Here is a 23,954-nt window from a genome sequence, read left to right on the forward strand (position 1 = left end):
TCCTTGGACCTAGAATATACTTACCGATAAGTATGTAATATGTTTCTCTCAAATAGTTAACACTAGTTGTTCCTGATTTATAGATTTTTCTTAGTGATGCAACGAATAATACTTATTATAAATAGAATCTAGATATTTACCTATCATTGAGATACAAACTTAAAATTGCAGTTGTCCCCTGGACACCAACCTCATTTTCCTTCACTTTAGTTTCGAAAAAAACTCCCTTACTTTAGTTGGGTTTTGTATGAAATATTTGACACAACCTAACTTATGTTTTGAATGCGTTGACTTAAAATTTTTAACTCCCCTCTTGGTGCTAACGTCAGAAACTAGAATACCTACTCGTAACGCTATGGCTTTTCATGTAAAACTTTATTTAGGCTTATTCTGTTTATTTCATATTTTTACAGCCTACGCCAACACACTTACAAGAAATTAAAATTTTAAATTACAAATAATACTTTTTAAACTACAAACACAACCCCCTTATCAGTAAATAAACGCCTACATTTTTAAAATTTGCTGCCTTTTTCTATTGACAATGTTGGTGTACCAGAGTATAAATATGTAGCTTTCCAACAGAGAAGGGTCCTTATGGTTCATGTACAATAAGGACCTTTTTATCAGAATTTCAGTTGGAATTTCAGATGGAAAGGACCTTATTGTACTTGAACCATAAGGACCCTTCTGTGATGGAAAGCCACATACTACAAATTATAGTTACAGCAAATAGGATCCTGTTGTCAACTATCATTGAACACAGAACACAGTTGTGGCAATTCAGCAAATATAATGAAGGTGGGTAGACAAAAATAAAGCATGGATTGAAATAAGGATAAAATTTATTAAGGCGACGGTAGCGGTGGGTAAAATTTCAGATTCTGTCAATTTACCCCATTTCACACACAAGCGCACTTCACGCACACTACCTCACTTTACTGGGACAGGTCAGTGACCCATCATGTTTTTTTAAGATTGGACTTTTAGTTTAGTATTGACCACTAGCCTCCTTTGAGGGTAAAAGCGTTCCATTGAAAGATGAAAGAGAAACAATGCATTTAATCTTGCTTTCCTTGTCTGTTCATGTCACACGTGACGTACTTACCTATTTAATTAATTTGATTGTTGACTGTTTTACTACCTAATATTGCTTTGTCGAGATACGCGTTTTGTACAATTAAAGCGAATAAAACAAGATGTCATTAAGTCAGATGTAAAATGTTATTTACTACTCTATACGGTTTTTCATAAGGTGCAAAATCCATTCAATAGGAATTTAAATAAATAATGTTTCAGCAGGGTGGCAATTCCATTTTGGCGGATAAAGCGAAACAGAATAGTTCTATCGAACCTGCTTACAAATTTTCACGAGAATCAGTTGAGAAATGTGATCTGCAAAGGAGAACATACAAAAGCATTTTTGCCCAAGCTGAAACGGAGACCTTTGCTAACGCTCGGCCAATGATGGTTTAGGTACACCTATAAAAAATGGTTGTCCCTGCTGTAATTTTAATATATTTATATTTCAACGGTATAGTTTTGCCTTCAAAAATAATCGGTATCGCTAAACAATAGCGGTACCTTACTACTTATACGTTCACGAAATCGGTATCTGCATAACTTGATTGTTAGTAAACTAACCTGAAAAATAATCTCAAAATCACCGAAACATTTATGTACAGTCACCTGCAATAATATGTTACGTCATTAGCGCCAACTTTGCCTCCAGGGAAACTTTGCCCAAAACGACAATTTTAAACAAATTCGTTAATGTAGAAAAAATTATAATAGTTATGGCCACCCTGCTATTTTTAGTAGAAAATAGGTTATATTTCTGACAAAACTATATACCAAACTTGTGCATATCTTGACTTGGGAATTTAGAGTTTGAGCGAGTTGTCTAATATAGGGTATATTTCGGCGGGCAAAAAATTGATAAATAATGAATGCAAGTAGAAAAAATTGAGAACCCTTTGACAAATATTTCCAGGTTTGAGTTATAACACATGAAGCATAGATTATGTCTATTGAGATTTAAACTAAAAAGGCCTAAATACACAAAAGTTTTAGCGGTGGGCAAAGTAATCCGGTAATTTGGCATCTATACCAACATTGCCCACCACCAAAAACGGATTAGGGTTGTCACTTTCATCTAATTTACCCAACTTCGCAAGTAAAAGAAGGTTATGTTTGTACACTAAAATAAGTTTATAAATATATACTGTATTTAATTTGTCTTATTATCCTTTATTTAGATGTTTTATCCCGTTAACGAATGAAAAACACAACAAAAATCATATTTTTTGCCATTAAACTATTGTAACAGATTTTCTCAAAAGTGACAACCCTAGCCTTTGTAAAATGCTTAGGCGAGCCTTATTTGGAAATGGGCAAAAACGGGTAGGCAACATTGCCCAGCAAATTTATTTTAAAGTTTTTACACTTATCGCTAAGTTATTAACAGGGAATGGTAGGATTGCCCAAAACCTTTAAGTGATCCTTAGACATCATCATCATACGAGCTGTATTTGAATACCAAATTGACGTGGGCAATGTTGGCGAAAACCCCGGATATCTTTGCCCGCCCTCTAAAACGCAAAAAATGAGTAAAAACACGATAAAAAATATATTTTTTTTTTCAAATAAACTGATGCGTTTGATCACAATGGACGTGCTGAGCAAAAAAAGTCATATGATGTGATGGTTTTTGAGAAATTCGTTTTAAAAAATAAGCGGGCAAAGTTGGTGATAATGACGGTACCTACTCTTCGAAGGCCGCAAAAATATGTGACATGGTCTTATGGTTCTACAAATAAGATCGTGTCAGATATTTTTGCGGCCTTCGTTGTGTAACATAAATTGCAGGCGACTGTACATTTGGAATAATTATTTTATTTAGTTTCAACGAAAGTTTCAAGTTTAGTACGAAAATACTTCAGATATGCAATATGCACAAAATGTAGACGTAATCGAAATAAAACATTGCTTTTTATAGGTAATTTATAAAACATTCGATACATAGGTATACATAACAATAACTAGAGCGCTATTGGCCTGTAAGCTTCATCTCGGTCTCCAAAGCCGCAAAAACTCGCTAGTACTTAGTGCTGGTCTAGCCGTTATTTTTTCTTGATGATTTTCAGAGAACAGCACGTACACGCATTATACATATAGACGGAACGAACCGCATAATCATTATCATTTATTCGTCGCAATCCATGGTATTACAGATCTAGGTACAAGACTTTCAGGTATTACTTATACGAATTACATAACTCTTCCTGTTAATAGGCATTATTTTAAGATAAAAGTTCTATAATATAATACAAGATTACAATTGTCATCAAAATTCATTGACGTACATAAGTCAAATACTTACGTTTTTAAACTGACGCAAAATGATACCAGCATAATAAAAATTGATCCCAATCAGTAAATATGAGTCTTTAAACTTTTTTCATTTTAAGCGAGTTTTGAAGGAACATAATACTTAAATTCGACTGTAATCGTATTGTTTTAAGATAGTTTACTGCGGTTTTCAACCATTATAACAGCAAATCAAATTTAAATGAGACGCGAGCTGATATTTATGTACCCTATTTTTTGAAATACAATTTATCTACTGGTATACTTTCTCGTGTGCGTATATGATTTAATGTCAATATAATTGTCAAAAGCAAGAAAATCAAGCTGTCATTTTCATTTGAAGAAGTACACGTGTGCTCCGGTGTAGCCCCAACGGGCATCTGACTTGAAGAAGAATTTTGAGTGATGTCGTCAATGTATGGAAATTGTTCGAAAGTTTACATTTGAGATTGAATTTCTGTGTTGTCTTTGTGAGTAAAAATATAAATCGATAATAAATTGGTAGCTGGATTATCTAGCTTTCAGAATCATACAATAATTCAATTACTGTCAAAGACAAAATTGTTTTGCTTCCGTCTCAAACGGAACTCCATATTTTGATTTTTTGATACTTTTAGTGTCGATTTGTAGAGAATAACAGCAAATTAAAAATACAATGGCATGAAGAGTCGGTACACGGTTTCTTCGTGAACAAATTTACGTGTAATTTAATGCAATTATTAAACATTTATTGAACAAATTATGGTTACAAAGTGAGGTCTAAATCGAAAACGTCATATACCGGCCCCTTAATGGGTATTAATAACTAATTAAAAATTCTTCATTGCATCGAACTGCATCCATTGAAGCAGGAATTGACAATTTCATGTTTCTCCTCTTATTCCATATAAATAATACTTTGTCACTTCATTTTTTCAGATATAATACATTGTTGTTGTTGATTGTTCAATGGCAACCCGGAGGTGTGTAGGGCCTCCACAACATCCTTCCACGCTTTTCTGTCTTGAGCATCCATCTTGGCCTCGTTGCGGCTCAGTCAGATATAATACATTGACCAGTAGTAACTCTATCCATTGGTTAGCAGGCGTATGATGTTTAACGACATGTTTCCCCTTCTAAATTTAAAACATATTTCCGATCGTTCGCTTTTCGGGTGATAGGAGCTAGAATGGGAGCACCTGAAATCAAAAAAATAATTTGTTGCATACAAAAACATCTTAAAGATACAATTCTGACCAGGGACCGAATACCAGTATATTTTTCATACAAATTAACAGGTATTCAATTTCAGTATCACGTTTGTTTATGTATATTTTTGATTCCTGATGCTATTCACTATATTTTTGCATTTAATTTAGCTATCTTATCAATCACTATCCTTACCTAAATACTATTCTAAACTATAAAAAAAATACTGTGAATGCTATGTGATATTTTATTATTAGTTATACCGGATACCGGTAACGGTCCCTGATTTTTACTACATTTTTGCAGGGAAAGCAAGCATTCATCATAAAAATCATTATTTTTTCAAAATAAAGTCCATAACTTGAGTGTTTATAACTATATACATCTGTATTTTCTAAAATTGTTACTTTTCAAAAAAATTAAAACAACCTTACATAAAGACCTTTCTGTTGGTAAAACTAGATTATATTAACAACTTACATAGATTCAGTAAAATGTTACTGAGGATTATCTTACATGGTTTGAAATTAAGAACTGGAAAACTTATAGTTACAGAATAATTATACTTTTATTACCAATAACTGAGCAACCAATAGATTACATAACCAATAAATTCCGTTCACTAAAGTAAAACCAGCCATGAGTGATTTGCTTCATTATTTTCGACAGTAAATAATGTCAAAGCACCACTCAAGTTTATATACCTAACCGTGTTCACGGTCGTTAGTTCGGGATTGACAAGAGGTTAAAATAAAAAGTTATATGTATAGAGCGTTGAATATGTTAAAATGTTTCAGTAGTTTACATTAAATAATCTTTAATAAACTTACCTGATGCATATCAGGGATGTTACGGAGCTCCGGTTCCGTTTCCGTTAAGGCGGAACTTCCGTTTGGTATTACACATCCGTTTCTGTTCCGGTTCCGTTATGTTTGAAACGGAAGTTATAACGGATGTCAATGCTTCGCGCGGCGGCAGCGTACATCAAAAACAAACAGGTTCATACCAGTCATTCGCTCATCGCCCCGCTTGCCACGTGCTACGCTAATTTGTTGTTTGTTTGTATACTTTGTTTTATTCGTGTTATTCAAATTAAAATCGTATGTGTTCTGTTGTGTACTGACTACTGACTGTGTGTAGTGTGTGTGGTGGATGTTAGTGTGTAAAAAAACGCACAATGAAGCCGAAATCAAGTTCGATTTGGAACTATTTTGATGAAGTTAGTGGGGACACGGCTAAGTGTAAACTTTGTTTGAAGGTTTATTCTAGAAAGGGGAAAACGACTACTTTGTTAAAAAGTCATGCTCCGATTCTGGTTCCGGTTCCGTTTTCGGTTCCGTTTCCGTTTTCGGTTCCGTTTCCGTTTTCGGTTCCGTTAAACTAAATTGAAAATATCTGTTTCCGTTTTCGGTTCCGATAAAACCATTTCCGTTACATCCCTGATGCATATTATTAATCCATTGCAGGCAATATTCATAATTGATTGGCAAACACCCTCTCCTCAGGTTTGTTTGACCTGCTTTAGTTTAATTCTGATGGTACTTCAGGAATCCACAGGAATTCAGTACCTATTGTGAACTACATTTCGAATAATATCAAATACCGAACCGAACTAAATTTAACACATGAAATTAAAAAAGTTCATAATGATGTTATAAACAGACGCTACGCGGTAGGCGGCCGTCGACGCCATGGTCCTGTCCTGAGGGCCTACCGCGACCCACGTACGTCATGTTGCCTCCATGTCACACTTAAGTACGAATTTACAGCGACAGAGAGGCAACACGTCGAACGTGGTTCGCGGTAGGCCCTCTGACAGTTTATATTTAGTGTTGCCATTGATTTTTTTAGTCTCCCTAAATATATCTGTCATGTCATTATTGTTTCTGCTTCTTAATTGCACATGTTAATGGATCAAATAAAAAAATAATGTCCAAAAATACTTTTTAAATATAAATCTACTATAATGTTTGAGTTTTAAAATACATGCCTAAAATTTCCAGTCGTTTTTTAAGAAGCAGCATTATAACAACACCCCGAAGTAGGGTACTGTTTTAATAGAATTACAACCCGTACTTGGTACAGTTTCTATTTACGCAGTTGGCTCCCTAGTGAACATAATTTGTAATTTAAATACATGCGTCCATTCTAGCAACAGCCTAAAAACTAAGCATATTTTTTGGAGAAGATTTTATTATAAATACATTAATACGTTGTTATTATTTATATTCGCTAAGATATACTTAATTTATTTTACCGTGGTCATAATAAGAATTTGAAACGAAACGTTATGCGAACACAATCTTGATAATAAATTTGTGTGTATCACGGACCTAGAGAGTAAACCGGACAGAGTACATTAGCCAAAAAGTGTGTCCACATGAGAAGTCAAGGTGGGCCGTTGCATCTCTTTCTAATTAGGGTGACCATAAGTCATATGTATGTGGGATATTAGGATAACATTGAATATATAGTTTGGCCAGGATCTTTTCTTATTCGTGCATAGTTATAGAGAATCATACTGTATTTTCGCTGTACTAGTATTATGGCCTGAAAAGGGATGGATATAGTTTTTTTCTCTTCTGTAAAACGCTTCACACAACCTTAGGCACTTAATTTAGTTGTTCTAAAAGCTGTTGCTAATAGGCGCACTGGACCACGAACATGGTGGATCGTCAGGAATGTGGTCCGCCTTAACGTCTGTCAAGAACACGGGTATGAGTGAGAGAGATAGAGAGACAGATATGGTGACAGAACCAGAGGGTCTACCGCGAACCAAGTTCGACGTGTTGCCTCTCTGTCACACTTACGTACGAATTTACAAGTGCGACAGAGAGACAAAATATCGAAAGTGGTTTGGGGTAGGCCCTCAGGGCAGTGGGGGATTTACAGTATTTGCCGTCCTAGGCCCCAGGCCCTGTAGCAAGCACTAGACGCCCCTTTCTCAGCACCCATCATATAGACTGCCACCCTAGGCCCGGGCCTACTCGGCCTTAGAGCAAATCCGCCACTGCCTCAGGGTCGCGTGGATCCGCTACGCCCGTTTGTTATAGTTTTTAACTAGGACGCTTATCACTGGAGCATAAATTAAATTAAAAAAATAAATATCATTTATTATCAGGCGACTAAGGCCCATAGATACATACCTTACAAACTAACATACGTACAATAGTAAAAATCTTACAAGCTAAAAATTATTTCGGCGTCACCGAAAACCATAAACACCAAAGTTCGCAAATTGCGAGCATCTTTCTCTGTCACTGTAATTACTCCTTTATAGGAGTAAAAGAGAAAGATGCCTGTAATTTGCGAACTTCGGTGTTCACGGTGGTAGGCCATCTGTGCGAAAAGAGAAGAGTCGTGAAATGTAAAGAAACTAGTGATGTGCCGTTCCCAGTAAATTTTCCAAAGAGGGTATATAAGCCCTCATTAGCACGAGCGCTTTTTCAACGCGCGTTAAAAAAGCGCTTTAGAATGAAACAAATGGAAACATGTGTATTTGTTCACACGATGGTGGTGGCGCTTTTTATCAAGCCTTGTTTTTTTTTTCGACTTTAAGCGTTGGTCGTTAAATCGAATTTAGCGTGTGAACGGATTCAACCCCTTTTGTATTACGCGCGTTGAAAAATCGCTCGTGCTTATGAGGGCTAAATTCCCAGTAACGTTTCTGGTATCGTCCCAAAAGTCAGTAAATTACGATAAACTTCTTTTTTTCTTTTATTATCTATGTGTTTTTTTTATTATTATAACAATTTATAAATGTGTCTGTAATGTTTAAGGACTTTGGATTTCAATTTTTGCAATTATTTATTCTGTATTGGCTCTCATTTCACCAATTTAAACATGCCGAAATAAATACATACCTATAGACTGTCAAGCAAATCTTGTCAGTAGAAAAAGGCGCGAAATTCAAAATTTCTATGAGACGATATCCCTTCGCGCCTACATATTTCAAATTTGCCGCCTTTTTCTACTGACAAGATCTGCTTGACCAAGTATATTTATGAAAACTTACGTTTAAGTACGTAATAAGAATTGTGTAAAACCATAAAGGAAGTGGTAAAACTGGTTCACATCGTGCCGACATCATGGTCACCCTAATGAGTTTGACAATGTCTAACTTGTATTTTTATCGTAAAATGTAATAATTGTGGCTTCCTTGTGAAACGATATTACACAATTAGAAATTATTTCACTCCCACAACCTTTAACGCAACATTTCTTCACCATTTTTAAGAAATTTTGCATTCACGTGTTTTGTAAATATGTCATCAGGTTAGGGATACCAATTAATATTCAAACTTACTACTACAATGTCTACCATATCAAAATTAGTGTTTTTTATTGTTGTGCACATGCTTGGTTAAATCAGTTAATAATATTGACATCATAATTATTTACAAATTTCCTAAAAGATATCAGAACCGTACTCTGAATATAAGAAGAATATAATATAAGAAGGTATTTAATTTTAGTAGTATATTGATATAAATACTACCACAATGGTATATTTTTAACATTGGCAACATGTGCGAGTGAGACACCGCGGCCCACCTTTGCTATCTCAAGTGGACCGTTTTCTCTGTACTGGTACGAACGTCTTTCTGGCTTTGTGATAAGGTTCAATTTAGTATGGCAAAAAAAGTGACAGTTCACTCCTTCTTATAACTCCATGGTGTGTATCTGAACCACGCGGCGTTGCCAAATCGCAATGACCGCCAAACCACTGACTAGACAACGTCGCATCCTGTCGTTGCATTGTATTGTGTACTCATTATTCGAGTTAGTGTAGTGTCAGTGTTGCCATTTCAATGAAACAAAAAATAAATAACAATATTCCTTTAGTCTAGTTCATGTTCTAGTCTAGTTTTGTATAATTAATGAGTAGAGCTAAATAATTTGTTCAAAATACTGTAATGGTTGATTTAAATAACTAAAATTCTTCAATTATGCAGAATCTATGCGAAAGCCCTACGACTCTTCTCCTTGCACACAGGCTCTAGTACCTAATGAAATGTTCAAATAGACTTTCCAGATTTGAAATTTGTAATGTAGGCAACATAAGCTGAGAAATTTAAACAATCCCATCCACATAAAATTAATTGTCGCCGTTGTGATTTTCAAGCGTGGAAAACGGTGTCAAGTCATTTATTGTATGTATTTTGGAAACTGTAAAAAAGAAGTTTGAAGTATAAAAATGTAGTTTTTTTAGCAATATTTATTTTTAATCGGAATCCGTTCCTGTATATAAATTTTAGGTTTCTCTTTTTTTTCGTCAATATGGCAACTTTGTTTAGCATACACTGGCACGCACTGGTGTGCACCTTGCGCACGCGCCATCTACCGGAATACGACGTTCGTTATTTAGTCATTTAACTTACAAAAAAAGGTTCCATCAATTCAAGCCGATTCAAGTAGCCGACTGGTAAAAATTGCCTTAAATGATTTTCCAATTTTAGGTGTTATAAAGTGATAATTTTGTACGATTAAGTTTCATATTTATAAATATTACGAATTGGGTTATTTAAGTGAAACAATCTTACGAATTCATCAATATTATTTTTCATGAGTGTATAGTAATGCCATCTATGCTTTGGTTAGTCAAACATGTGAGTGTGACTATGGAGTTCCTTCTCTTTCTTTACTTATTACTTTATGGACTAAATTAAGTTGACAGCTAAAAATGTCCTATTATGTTTATTTATTAATATTTATTTATTCCAGATAAAATCCCATCTCTGAACGTATGGAGCGACAACGACGCCCTGTCCACAGACTTGCCAGATTTCTCGCTGTCACCACAGGAGTATATCACTGAGGTATGTTAAGTTTAAAACTACTTAATATTGTAAATTTAAATAAATATTTATTGGTAATTTTTTGACCAATTAACATCCAAAAGGTAATCCAAAAGTAATTTTATACATTTCGCGTTTGCGTTAAATCCGGTAGTTCTGATTTTTTGCAGACGTGTTTATGATGTTGGCCCAATGAATAATACAAGTTTGTGACTTCGAGCGCCGAACGCAACTTTATCAAATATCGAAAAACCCACGAAAATTTCGGTTTTCTTTTAGATTTGGGTGATTATAACCCTAAAGGACTAGTTTTTGATAGTGCCTTCTCAGGACATTAGTGGACTAAATTTGCTACAATACGAGACTAGAATTGTCTGTGGAAACTTGTCAAAAAACAGTTTAAGGCACAGTATGTATAGGTTACTCTATGGTTTACTAGCTAGCTTAGTGCTGCACTCTGGCAGCAGAACATTGCAGTAACACCCCCTATTGGGTATTTGACTACTAGTCAAATCAGTTTATTTTTTCGAACTGTCAAAACAATTTGCGACTATCGAATTTATATGAAACATTACATCGTGACGTCGCGGTCAACTCACCTACTTTTTATATTTCTATCCGATTTATTAAATAGAACTTGTGTTTAAAAATAACTGCAATCTGTTTTGTCTAATAATTATCTGGTGCTTTATTTCATGCATGGTGTAAAATAATTTATATTAAATACAGTCAAATACCCTATTGTTTTAAACGGTTTTTTTCTCAGTGCACTCTGGCGGCAGAACATTGCAGTAAAGTAATACCCGCTATTGTGTTATTAATGTTTTTATTTTACAGATCGGTCAATATCTGATGACGCTGCCGCAGCACCTGGAGATGCATTTGTCAGAGAAGCAGGCGCCATGGCAGTTTCTATCTGAGGTACAAAATATCTAATAATGTACTATTACAGTACATCTGGTGCTACATTACGACACACTGTGCTATAATAAGTATATTACGTAACTACGTTGAAAATTTAAAGGGCCATATCGTCGGGTGACAAGCAAAAGTCACTAACTAACACCATTGAATTTTTTTTTTTTTTTTTTTTTTTTTTATTGAGAAAACCAAACAGTCATATAAACATATCAAAAATACAATACAAGATGTACTGCAACAAAAGATACAATAAAAAAGACCTGGAGGTTCATAAATTATAAATTATGTTAACTGTGTAAGTACAATTATAACTACTGCATATTAATACCAGATAGAAAAAACTGCTATCAGTACTTAGGTACTAAAACAACTTACGTTTAACTATGGTTTTTAGACTAGACATCGAATTTTGAAAGCAATCTATTTCGGAGAGATGTTTATTATAGTAACTAGGAACCCGTCTGAAAAAGGTATGCCTGGAATAGTTCTTGACAGAAAAACTAATATGAAACAGCGATCGAGGGCGTAAGGGGTGATGCGGACAACTGAAAGTAACTAATCTTAGGAGATTAGGACAATTAATAATATTTTTAAGAATTTTAAACAAAAACATAACGTCCAAGGTTAAAAAGGGAAGGTACACGAAAATGTTTTGCGGCCAAGGTAGAATTTACAAAATAAGTGCCTGTTCTATAACTTACCGATTTTAAGAAAATGTTTTGAATTCTCTCCAAACGGTCAATATGGACTTGATACTGAGGTGTCCAAATTACACTCCCGAATTCGAGGATACTCCTAACAAAAGAATAAAATAATAATTTATAAGTATTTGGCCGCTTGAACGGTTGTCCGACACGAAGAATCATTCCTAACCTTTTATATGCACGTTTACATAAGTTATCAATATGCTCGTTAAAGTTTAGTTGCGAGTCCATAGTGACACCCAAGTCTTTAGTGGAAGAGACTCGTGCTATGTTATTACCAGATAAATTATAATTATATTCTATATATTATACAATAAACCGTGTTACAAGTGTAATAAAGTGCATTGTTATTTTTTTTTTATAGTACTTAGTGCTTGTCACCCGACAATATGTACTGCAAAACGTTGTACAATACACGTGCGAAAAGGTAATTCAATGGGGTTGGCAACTGTCAAAGGTTTGCATAGATGGCGCCATCATAGCTTGCCCCTTTTTCAATGATATTTGGCTTAAAGGGCTGGCATCCAGGGTATTAAAAAAACAACACTTTGACACAATTCGGTACTTTCCTCTACATAAAATAAATTATTTCACACCGTGCACGAAATAAAGCACCATATAATTATTAGAAAAACACAGATAGCAGTTATTTTTAAACACAATTTCTATTTAATAAGTCGGATGGAAATATAAAAAGTAGGTGAGTTGATTGTGACGTCACTACACACGCTTTCATATAAATTCCATATTAGCAAATCGTTTTGACAGTTCTAAAAAAGAAGCTGATTTGACTAGTAGGAAAGTACCCAATAGGCCTGATGACAAATTTTGAAAACCCTTTTAATATCGTCGGTACACTTGTATTAGTTCCGAAAAACACTATATTTCAGTTATACTCATAAGATTTAACATAGATAATTGCATTTTATTATAGCTAGTTTAAACTTCGCGCGAAAACGCCTCGCATGCCATTTGTGACGTCATCATTTAGTTGGTGGTAGGGTGGTAGATATTGTTTACATACTTACAGTTACGAATTTCCCTTGAATCCGAATGATATTGTTAATTCAGCACCATATATTACGATTAGGGATAATAAATACATTACAAAAATTTATCACAATAACTCATTTTACACAAAAACTCTCACACGGTTGCAGTTTAAGATGAATATTAGATACATGTAAATTTTGAGTGAAAATCACCGAACGCCGGTTTTACTTTTTAATTTTTAATTTTTTCTAGTTACGACAGCCAACATGGCAATGATAGTTCCATTCAGCCAAATAATTAAAAAAGTTTGTTGTTGAAATATCGTATTATTTAAATAATAACAAATAGATATCTACTTTATATCGTGTAATAATATTTTTTGGACGTAATAAATGTTTAGTGGCGAAATAACATTTTTTTTGCACCTTTCGAACTCTTTGGTGCCCACGTATAGATTTCGGTCAATGAGGTTGTCTATGTTGCTCTAAGAAATATGTTATGGATTGATGACGTCACTGTTTGGAACGTTTCTGATTGGCGTTTCAGTAAAAATGGCCGATTGGAGAATTATGCACTTTTATTTTATTGAATATATTAATAATCCTTCAGTTTATACTGAGATTGGGCCATTTTTTAGAATCATATTAACATATATGTTTCGTTGAAACCATTATTTCCATGATTCTTTGTTACTTGCAACAGGCCTATTCTAGGGACTGACAGGGCAAGCTATGATTTCGCCATCTGCTAAAAACTTCGACCGGCTAACCCCATTTCCTACAATTCGCATTTGTATCGTAATGTACTATTATTGTTCAAGTTATTATGAACATCAAATAAAGCTACACCGGCTCCAACACTACACCTCTGCCTCGAGAAGATTTAAATCCCCCCCCCCCAATTGGAGGAGGGTATCCCAATATGGGACCGGCAACAAACTCGGCGAGACACATCTTTTCAAAACATTACATCTATCAACATGCATTACCAGTAAATAAGACGCCGGTTCGAATACTACATCACTTTTTTTTTAGTATGTGACATCTGAGCGTTTCTTTTATTTTTTGCCATTTTTATGTTATTTCTACTCAGGATCACGAGCTCTTTCGATCCTAATGGGATAAAAAAATAAGTATTTAGTCCCTATTTTTCATACAATATAAATATTATCTTCAATGGACGCCATCGCCACGCCATATCATCGTGATTGACGTTGCTTGTCACGCCTTAAACATAACAATATTCGCAATACATTGCGTCTTAAAATAAACTTAGAGTATTAAAAATCAAACCACAAGTTATTTTTAAAAGTTGCTGAACAAATGTTGGTCATTATGAGGAGTACAGCCTACAGTTAAATTTTTTGCTCGTATTACAGGCCACAGACTGTATAAAAATGGCAAAAAATAAAAGAAACGCTCATTCTATTTGAGTTTATATTTAAAAAAATATTCCAGATTTGCACGCACACATGCGAGGTGTACGCGGAGAAGATCCTAAATATCAGAAACATGGACGCACTAGGGACCAAGCGGTGTCTCACAGACATAGGTAACCTTGTCAACTGCTTATATCAGTGGTGGGCAAAGTACGGCCCGCGGGCCATCTGCGGCCCGCGAATGGATTTTATCCGGCCCGCCGCCGGTCCTATGAAATAATTAGTATATGAGCTATATGGCATTGGCTCACGATTATCACAAATAAATAAAAAATGGCTACAATTCTGGCCCTCCACTTAAATTTCCTAAACTTTCTGGCCCCCCATGAAGAAAGTTTGCCCACCACTGGCTTATATAGTTCGTTTTTTTAGCATTAGAAATAAGGTAAATAATCTTGATGTTTTGTCGTGTTTTTTGATAGCTGATTTGAATTGTGACATTATCCTATTGTATATATGCAGTGTACCTATCCAGCGTTGTGGAAGACCTCGGTACCGCGGTGACGCCATCTTTGAAGAACCTAGAGCGATCACTACGCGCTGCCACGCCGCAACACGAATAAACCTCACAGCGCCCAGTGTCCAATATAATGTACACAGTGGCGGATTTGCAGTCTTCGCCGCCCTAGGCCTCAGGCCCTGTAGCCGCCCCTTTCTCAGCACCCTTCATATTATTAGAAGTATTAGAACAAATTAAATTATTTTAAGGAAATATTTTAATTTGTTTTTATCAAGTAGAAACACTACTATATAAATTATAAACTGAAATAAATGTCATATACTAAGAAAAAGTGACTAATGCCTCCAGTACCCCAGGCTGGAATCGAACTAGCGTTCTCTGCTATCGCGGCAGGTGCCTGTGCCATTCGGCCACTGCCCACAGCGGCATAGGATAGGATAGGATTTTTCTTAGTATATGACATTTATTTCAGTTTACCCTTCATATTGACTACATTTTGCTTCGAGCAACACCGGCTTCCGACACATCGGAAGGGAGGGGCCCAAGCGATATCTCACCGTACAAATCTTTCTGCCATTTTTCGCGGGGGGAAAGGTGCACACAGTCGCACTTCTCACACACTTACATACAAAATCCAATCTGTAATGACGACACAAATACATAGAAAATGACACACGTCAAAGACAAATCTTGCAAACCTCGATCTCTTAATGTGTACGGACGAGTGACAAGTGTCACAACACGCACACTAACACATTTTCGTTGAAGTATGTTATTGTATTCTGAGAGATGAGAAGTCGGATTTGTCGCTCGACCGATCCGCAATTTGTACTGAGCGAGCAAAATCGATAAATCCAACAATTACATGAGACTAAAATATAATAATTGTGTTTGAATGTAATTAAACGTATGATATGTAAAAAAAAATATTACATGTGAAATGTAACACTTTCTTTTTGTAAATTTGATGTCCCCGACCTCTTTTTATAACAAAAAACCGAGCAAACAGGCATTTTTATGCAGCAGTGTTCACGCGCGCGTCTGGACTCGGTCTAGTGAAAAATCCAAGTGCAACTAGTTTTATCCCGTGTTGCTCGAAGACATTTTGAGTTATATTTCTTGTTACCATCAGCGAATTTTTGTCACGATTTGCCGCCCTAGGCCCGGGCCTACTGGGCCTTAGGGCAAATTCGCCACTGATGTACAGTCACGAGCTTTAATTTGGGACCCACCTAAGGTTGAATATCGTGTAGCGAACTGACGCTATTTAGAGCTTTTAACGCAGACATAATGTTTACCATCGACATTTACTTACGTTTACGTTTCTAGGGGCAACCACGTCAATTACGTCAATTTGTGAAATAATATTTTTGAAAATGTCTCTTTATACAGATTATAAAACCGGAGTGATAACTTTTTGCAAAGAGGTTATCATTTCAAGGGTCGATTCGCTATGACTTTTAAATGTCTTAATTTGACATTTCAACACCATCGAACTGAAGTTTCAACCTTATTGCATTACGAATGTTCTAACAACATTTAATGGAAATGGGTCCCAAATTAAAGCTCGTGACTGTACTGGTACAGATATAGCGCATAATTATTTTCCTTTGTATTTTCACGGAAAACGTCTTGCTATTTCAGTCAGTCTCGGTACAAAAAGTACTGAGGTTGCTTGAAGTAGCATGACAAATACCAAAGAGGATTTGAAGAAGAGAGTTACTGTCATGGTAAATTATGTAGCTACAGTTCATTTACTGCTATCTTTCGACAGAAGATTAAACCTGTTTGAACGCCATTTGACTTTGATCCTTATTCTTTAACTGATATGTGTTAACTTTTTAAATTTTAATATTCACGCCATCGACTCGAGCATAGGCTGAAGGTTGTGGCGCCATCGCTCGAAAACATGGAACCATACCTTTGGCCTATAGTCGAGTAGATGGCGTGAATATTATATTTAATAAGTTAACACATATCACTGAAAGAATAAGGATCAAAGTCAAATGGCGTTCTAACAGTTTTATGTTCTGTCGAAAGATGGCAGTAAATTTACAGTGGCTACATAATTTACTTTGACAATCCGTCTCTATAGACTTTATTCTCTTTGCAAATACGAACGTTTCTGAGAAAATACAAAGGAAAACAATAGGGTATTTTCCTACTAGTCAAATCAGTTACTTTTTTAGAACTGGTAAAACGATTTGCTAATATGGAATTTATATGAAACATTACATCGTGACGTCACGGTAAACTCACCTACTTTTTATATTTCTATCCGATTTATTAAATAGAACTTGTGTTTAAAAATAACTCCTTTCTGTGTTTTTCTAATAATTATCTGCTGCTTTATTTCATGCATGTGGTGTAAAATAATTTATTATAATACAGTGCACAATAGGGTATTATAACCCTATTGTGCACTACATCTGTATGTAGGAATCTAGGAATACCTCGGTACAGTGACGTTTGAAGTTGAGTTGAGTTTGAAGAACCTCGAGCGACGCCCAGTGTGCAATATAATGTATCTACATTTTATTTAAATCAAATATAGATATTTTGCAAAATGTGTGTTTTTTTTACCTAAGCCATAATAAGTAAAGGTAATGATATGATCTTAGCGAAGGGTCATATGAGTCGGTTAATGCCTTGATGGGATTATTCCCACTAGTTACCACCAAGTTGTTACCAGTGGTAGTGGTAACTACTGGGATTTTGTTCCCACATTTTAGTACTGGTAACTACTGGGAAAAATAATTCCCAGTAGTGACCACTGACTCGGTTTGGTGGTAACTGGGAATTTTTATTCCCAGTAGTTACCACTGGTAAAAGGTGGGATTTTTTTTTCCCAGTAGTTACCACCAAACCGAGTTGGGGTTAAGAAAATCATAACTCCTAAACTACGAAAAAACGGCTAACATACATGGGGTATATTATGATAGCCCACGACGTGAGGAATTAAAAAAAAATTGTTGGATGTCACCATCATTGTTTATTTATATACAGGTTGGTCCTGGGTAAATAAACAAGAGTTGCTCGTTTAAAGGTATTCATAAGATAAGATTAGATAGATAGATTTTGTATAGTTGGTCAAACCAATTTGTCAGTCAGTAAGAGCCAGGAAAACTATACTCATCCTTTTCTTTTGGGTGCTAGTACTAGTGTAAAACAAAGATAGTATGATTCTCTCTGTCTATGATTGAAATGCGACAGTCCTTTGACAAACTATAGATAGTAATATGTTGTTCACTGTACCCGTGTGCAAACATAAACATAATACTACCCAGTTTTGGAACGTTCCTCTATCCAAGTGTCAGTGACATGATTGACAGTGATAGTACAAACTTTGTTTATTTATTATTTCTAACCTTAATTCGCGCGTGAAAATCTTTGTACTTAACCTTTTCATAACTTTAAATGAAACTATGTCGAAGCTAACAGTGCACTCGGTCTGCCCTAAAGGACCGATTTATCCCAAGTTATTACATTTCCAAAATGGCTGTCCGACGCAAGACTTTGAAACAAACTGTGTCGTTTTACAAGACCAGAATAAGTCTAGAACGATAATAATGGAGACTTCAGAGCTCGTCTACGGCGGTAAAGAGGAAGAGGAAGACTCTGGTACGACCCTGATACTGGCCAGAGACAGGATATCCGGTAATGTTCGTCTAATAGAGGTAGGCAGCGCCAACATGAAACCGCTCACCGAAACTTACTTAGACGATTTAGAACATCAACGCGAAGCGAAAGAGCATAGAAAGATTAGAAAGATGGGATCAAAGAATACTAAGACACCGAATATATTAAATGACGTTCAAATGGACACAGGACAGATTATTCAAAGAAATACGTTTGAAAATCTAGTAACTAATATCGGCATAGGTGAGCTCGATATTATTATAGATAAAGAAGTAACTGAAGATGAGTTTTTAGAATTTGAGAAGAAACAATTAGAACAGCAAAAAAAAATAAGAATTAATCTTGAAACTGAATCAGAACAGACGGATATGGAGGTTATGGACCAACAAAATATTACAGTGGAAGAGAATTACTGCGAAGAGTTCCACATACCGCCTATTAATAGAGGAGCTTGCAAAGTTGAAGATGTTTATCACATAGAGAAGATTTTGTCTAAATACGACTATGAAAAGATTTCACAGGAACTAGAGGAAAATAACTATATGGCTGATTTGCATCCATATATAAAGTCTTACATGAAAGACAGGCAACTATCACGACAATTAATGGTACTCGCTGTCTATGCCAGTTGTCTTATTAAGTACTTACATGCTAGCAGAGAACAAATCAGAACGAGTAAATTTAAAATATGTCAGCATTCAAAAACATTGAATGATATACTAATGAAAAAATTTACAGAACTAGCTGTGATTGGATCAAAAAATATTGAGGAGAAAATTATATGTCATATAATTGTTCTCATGTTGATATTAAATAATTATAGATTTTATCTTGCACCTCTATGTATTGCAATGGGTATACCAAAGAGATTTAATATTAAAGAGCTAGTCCACTTCACTGGAGCATCAGTAGTTACATGTGAAATTGGAAAACAAGTAGTACTAAGGCTACCGTTGGTCAAAAAACCACATTCTACCTCTGATAAATCAACCGTATGTGACGATACAGACTCACATAAGCAGCTGAAAGAAGAAAGAAGATTCAAAATTAGTAAAGATCTTATTCAGTCGGTATCTAAAGTTCACAATGAAACTGGTACTGATCAGATAGAAACAGTGACTGCCAATGATACGGTCAACAATGATCTGTCTATAAATGGCAAACCTGACTTGGATGACTTCTATTTGCCATCTATAAACAGAGATGCAACTCAAGTTGAACATGTATATCATGTAGAGAAGATTTTATCCAAAGATGAATATGAACAGATCTACCGTGAATTCGTGGAGAATAAAGACACAGCTGATTTACATCCATACATACTTCCCTTCATAGAAAACGCGACTCAGTCCTTACAATCAACAGTGTTAGCTCTATATACAAGTGAACTTTTGAAATTCTTGCATGTTGACAAAGGAGAAATCATGAAAAATTACTTTATATTATGCCACAATTCTAAAACATTGAATAATATCATAATGGACCGTTTTACAACACTTGTTATGTTTAAACGTACGAGGTTGCAAGACATGAAAGATAAAATTGTATGTCATATAATTGTATTTACTTTAATCTTAAGTAACTTTAGCTTTAAACTGATGCCACTCTTTAAATCAATAAAAGCTAATTATAACCATATGATGAAAATGATAGCTCTCATCGGAGCATCAATCATAAACGAAGACAGTGAAATGACAGTGCAGTTAAAATTACCGTTAGTTCCCAAACCTCAGGCCCCTATAAGAAAAACAAAGCCGCATAAAATTGACATGAACTTGCAGCACAAAGATGATTCCGAAATCGACCCAGATGAGTTTTATGTGCCGTTTCTTAACCGAGAAGCAACCAATGTTGAAGATGTATATGTTATAAAGGAGATTTTCTCGGAAGATGAGTATTTACAGATTTTTTTTGAGCTAGCAGAACACAATTATTTGGGCGATTTACATCCGTACATACAGCAATTTGTGGAAAACAAGACATTATCTTTAGAGTTTACAGTGCTAGCTGTATATGCAAGTGATCTCATAAAATTCTTGCATGCCAGCCTTAGCGAAATCAGAAATGTGAACTACATAATTAGCCACCATTCTAAGACATTAAATGCAATTTTATTTGAAGGGTTTACAGAACTTGTTCAATATAAAGGGCAGAAACGTGCAGAGATTTCAAGGTCACGAGCAATGAGAAGAAAACTTGTCTGTCACATAATAGTATGTACGTTGATCTTGAATAACTTTCAATTTAAAATGGATTCTTTTCTGGATGAGATAAAAATGGAAAAAATACAAGAACCCTTACGAAAGTTGGTCAGTTTTGCTGCAGCAACAATTGAAGTTGGGGACGATGGAACAATGGTAAAGTTAAAATTGCCCTTAGTTCCAAAGACTCGAGAGACTATACGGAGAAAAAATGCTCAAATAATTAAAATGGACTTGAAGCGGAAGGGAGATTGGGAGGAGGCAGAGACTGTTAAAATTGACCCTGATGATTTCTATCTACCAACTATTGACAGACAAGCAACTGAAGTTGAAGATGTATATCCTGTAGAGGAGATTTTGCCTAAAGATGAGTATGGGACAATTTATTCTGAGTTAACAGAATCTGATGAAAATGTTGAAAATATTATAGATCCAGACGACGATGTACTAAATACACGGAATAACATAAGTGGAGCTTCTAAATACCCATTGCAACATGATGTTGAGAAAGGAAATGAAAAACCTAAGACTGAGAATGTTGATCAAGAAGATCTATCAGATAATGAAGATATAAAAGACGCTGACGACGTTTATTTACCGCCTATTAACCGAAAAGCAACCAAACTTGAAGATGTATATCCTTTAGAAAAGTTATTTTCTAAAGATACATACAAGAAAATTGATTGCGAGTTAAAAGATAATTACAAAAAAGATTTACATCCATGCATACAGTCGCTTGTGAAAAAGAAAAGCTTGTCTTCCGAGCTAACAGTGCTGGCCGTGTGTGCAAGTTCGCTTATAAAACACGTAAATTCTCTAGGGAGAGAAATCAAGAAAGCTACCTACAGAATATGCCCCAATTCCAAGACATTGAATGATATCTTAATAAAAGGATTTACAGAAATTGTTAAATATCAGAATAACAAAAAATACAAAGTTAATGTAAGAATCAAGTCGGAAAAAATGAAAACTAAGTCTGTGTGTTATATAATGATATGTATATTAATTTTAAATAACTTCCATTTTAAACTGGACCTTCTCAATGACGCATTAAAGAAAACTGCATGTGGATTTAGGTTTATGCTGGAGTCTGTACGCCTTATTGGAGCGAGTATTGAAAATAGCGACGGTGGAACTATAGTGAAGTTACAATTACCATCCGCCCCAACTCAACTCCCCTTAAAACCATTGGATCGTAAAATTGACTTGTCTAAATATGACATAATTGACCCAGACGATTTCTACGTACCGCCAATTAACAGAGAAGCAACTGAACTTGAAAATGTATATCTTGTGGACAAAATTTTCTCTAAAAGTAAATACAAGAAGATTTACTGTGATTTGGAAAAGAGTGATTATATTGAGGATCTACACCCATACATACAGTCAATCATTGAAAACAAGTCACTCTCCCTGCAGTCTACAGTGCTAGCAGTCTATGCGAGTGAACTGATAAAATTCATCCATGTCCCAAGCTCGCAAATCAGGAAAAATGACTTTAAAATATGCCACATATCTAAGACGTTGAATAAGATACTAATGAAAGGATTTACAGAATTTTCTGAATATAAAAGTGGTGGTAACAGAAAATATGTGTTTAGAATCAGCTCACCAGATTTGAAAGGAAAAATGGCGTGCCATGTAATAGTGTGTGTTTTGATATTAAATAACTTTCAATGTGAACTGGAACCTCTGTCCGCTGCAGTAAAGCATAATAAAAATATAAGTAACGTACAAGGGATGGTCCGACTTGTCGGTGCGTCTATTGTAGACGGAGAGAACGGGAAACTTGTGCAGTTAAAATTACCATTAGCCCCAAAAACTCAGGTAACCAGAAGAAAACAATCGACTAAAATCATAGCAAGATTAAGCAAGAGGAGTAAAAACAGCTAGTCTGTAGCAGTCGCATTGTGCATAAAACAAACGCCCAGTGTCAGTGGCGGATTAGCCCCAAGGCCCAGAAGGCCCGGGCCTTGAGCGGCAAGATATTAGGGGCGGCAGTCTATAGATGGGTGCTGAGAAAGGGGCGGCTTGTAGTTACTACAGGGCCTGGGGCCTAGGGCGGCCAGCACTGCAAATCCGACACTCGTACCGTTTTTGAACTACAAGCAAAAAACTGAAAAAGCAAAAATTTTCCACAACTCCTAGAATGGAGTAAACTCGGATTACGCTAATTTAGAACCAAATGAAGGCATTAAGACAATTTCCAGCTTGCTGGGAATTAATTCCTGAAAAAAATCTCATTTGATTGGCCTATACTAAAAAGCGTGAGAAATTCAAATTTTCTATGGGACGATAACCCTTCGCGGCATATATTTGTCAAATTTGCCGCTTTTTTCTACTGGCGGAAATACCGTGACAGAATATTATAGGCATAAATCTAGGTAGGTATTTTTGATATGCAAGTGATTTTTTTAGGAAAGAAAAACAACAGCTTATAAAAATATATTTATTTCGTTACTTGCTCATCGCTGGCAGGATTGAACAGTTCAAAATGCTAACTGTAAACGGAATATCGAGTGGAATAGGTATCTGAGGTGAAAGGAATCATGGCCTACGCCCTACATCGAAAGTAAGTAGGCCCTTGCCTCTATCAAGTCAATCCTGAATAAGTTTTTCCGCCCGGTTCCGCTGCGCTTGCAATGAGTCTATAAGCTACTATTAAATGACTAATAACTGAATACCTAAGGGATACGCGGGATAGCTTCAGGGCCTTCAGGCCAACAGACAACTAGTTAGGTACCTATTGCAGTGGAAGATATTTGTAAAATAGGTAACTTAATTCAATTCAGTTCAATGAATAACACTGTATCCAATGATATATAATGGCCTAAAACGCCAAAACCAAATACAAATTGGCAAGCGTTCTTATAACTGTGTAGTACTTATTTATACCCTACACCCTACGTATCCTCATACCCCCCTTTGCCACGACGTTCCTAACCTAAGCGCGTGACAACCCCGTGGGAAGAGCTACGTCTGCTGCATGCTTTAGTGCTGTTCACACATTCTGGCATTGTGCCTTCGTTATATGTGAGCTTAGGCATCGTCTTCGCCTCTGCGACCAGCTCAAGGAAGCACTCACACTCCCAAGGATTATTCGAGAAATCAAAATGAGTGAGATTTGGCAGCTTACCGACAAAGTTAGCAGGCAAGTAGCTTAACCTATTCTCTTGCAAGCCTAAACTTTTAAGCTTGCTGCTTTCGAACATTTGATCAGGAATAAAATTAATCTTGTTATTA

The 23,954-nt window shown here is 35.6% G+C and overlaps 2 protein-coding genes across 2 annotated transcripts in view; both read left to right on the forward strand.

The window, feature by feature from the left end:
• LOC134803076 (uncharacterized) overlaps window positions 1–15,242 on the forward strand; it is a 38,441-nt gene extending 23,199 nt beyond the window's left edge. Inside the window, exons 14-17 of the mRNA XM_063775783.1 lie at window positions 10,282–10,376; window positions 11,193–11,276; window positions 14,431–14,524; window positions 14,874–15,242. Coding sequence (XP_063631853.1) covers window positions 10,282–10,376; window positions 11,193–11,276; window positions 14,431–14,524; window positions 14,874–14,974 — 374 coding nt within the window. The 3' untranslated portion in view covers window positions 14,975–15,242. The remainder of the gene's footprint in view (window positions 1–10,281; window positions 10,377–11,192; window positions 11,277–14,430; window positions 14,525–14,873) is intronic.
• A 3,000-nt stretch (window positions 15,243–18,242) lies between these two features.
• Window positions 18,243–22,931, forward strand: LOC134803491 (uncharacterized). Its single transcript, XM_063776290.1, has one exon. The coding sequence runs from the start codon at window positions 18,297–18,299 to the stop codon at window positions 22,602–22,604; it is 4,308 nt and encodes a 1,435-aa protein (XP_063632360.1). The 5' UTR covers window positions 18,243–18,296; the 3' UTR covers window positions 22,605–22,931.
• The last annotated feature ends 1,023 nt before the right edge of the window (window positions 22,932–23,954 follow it).

Source organism: Cydia splendana, chromosome 26, assembly GCF_910591565.1.
Source record: "Cydia splendana chromosome 26, ilCydSple1.2, whole genome shotgun sequence".
Classification (NCBI taxonomy): Eukaryota; Metazoa; Arthropoda; class Insecta; order Lepidoptera; family Tortricidae; genus Cydia; species Cydia splendana.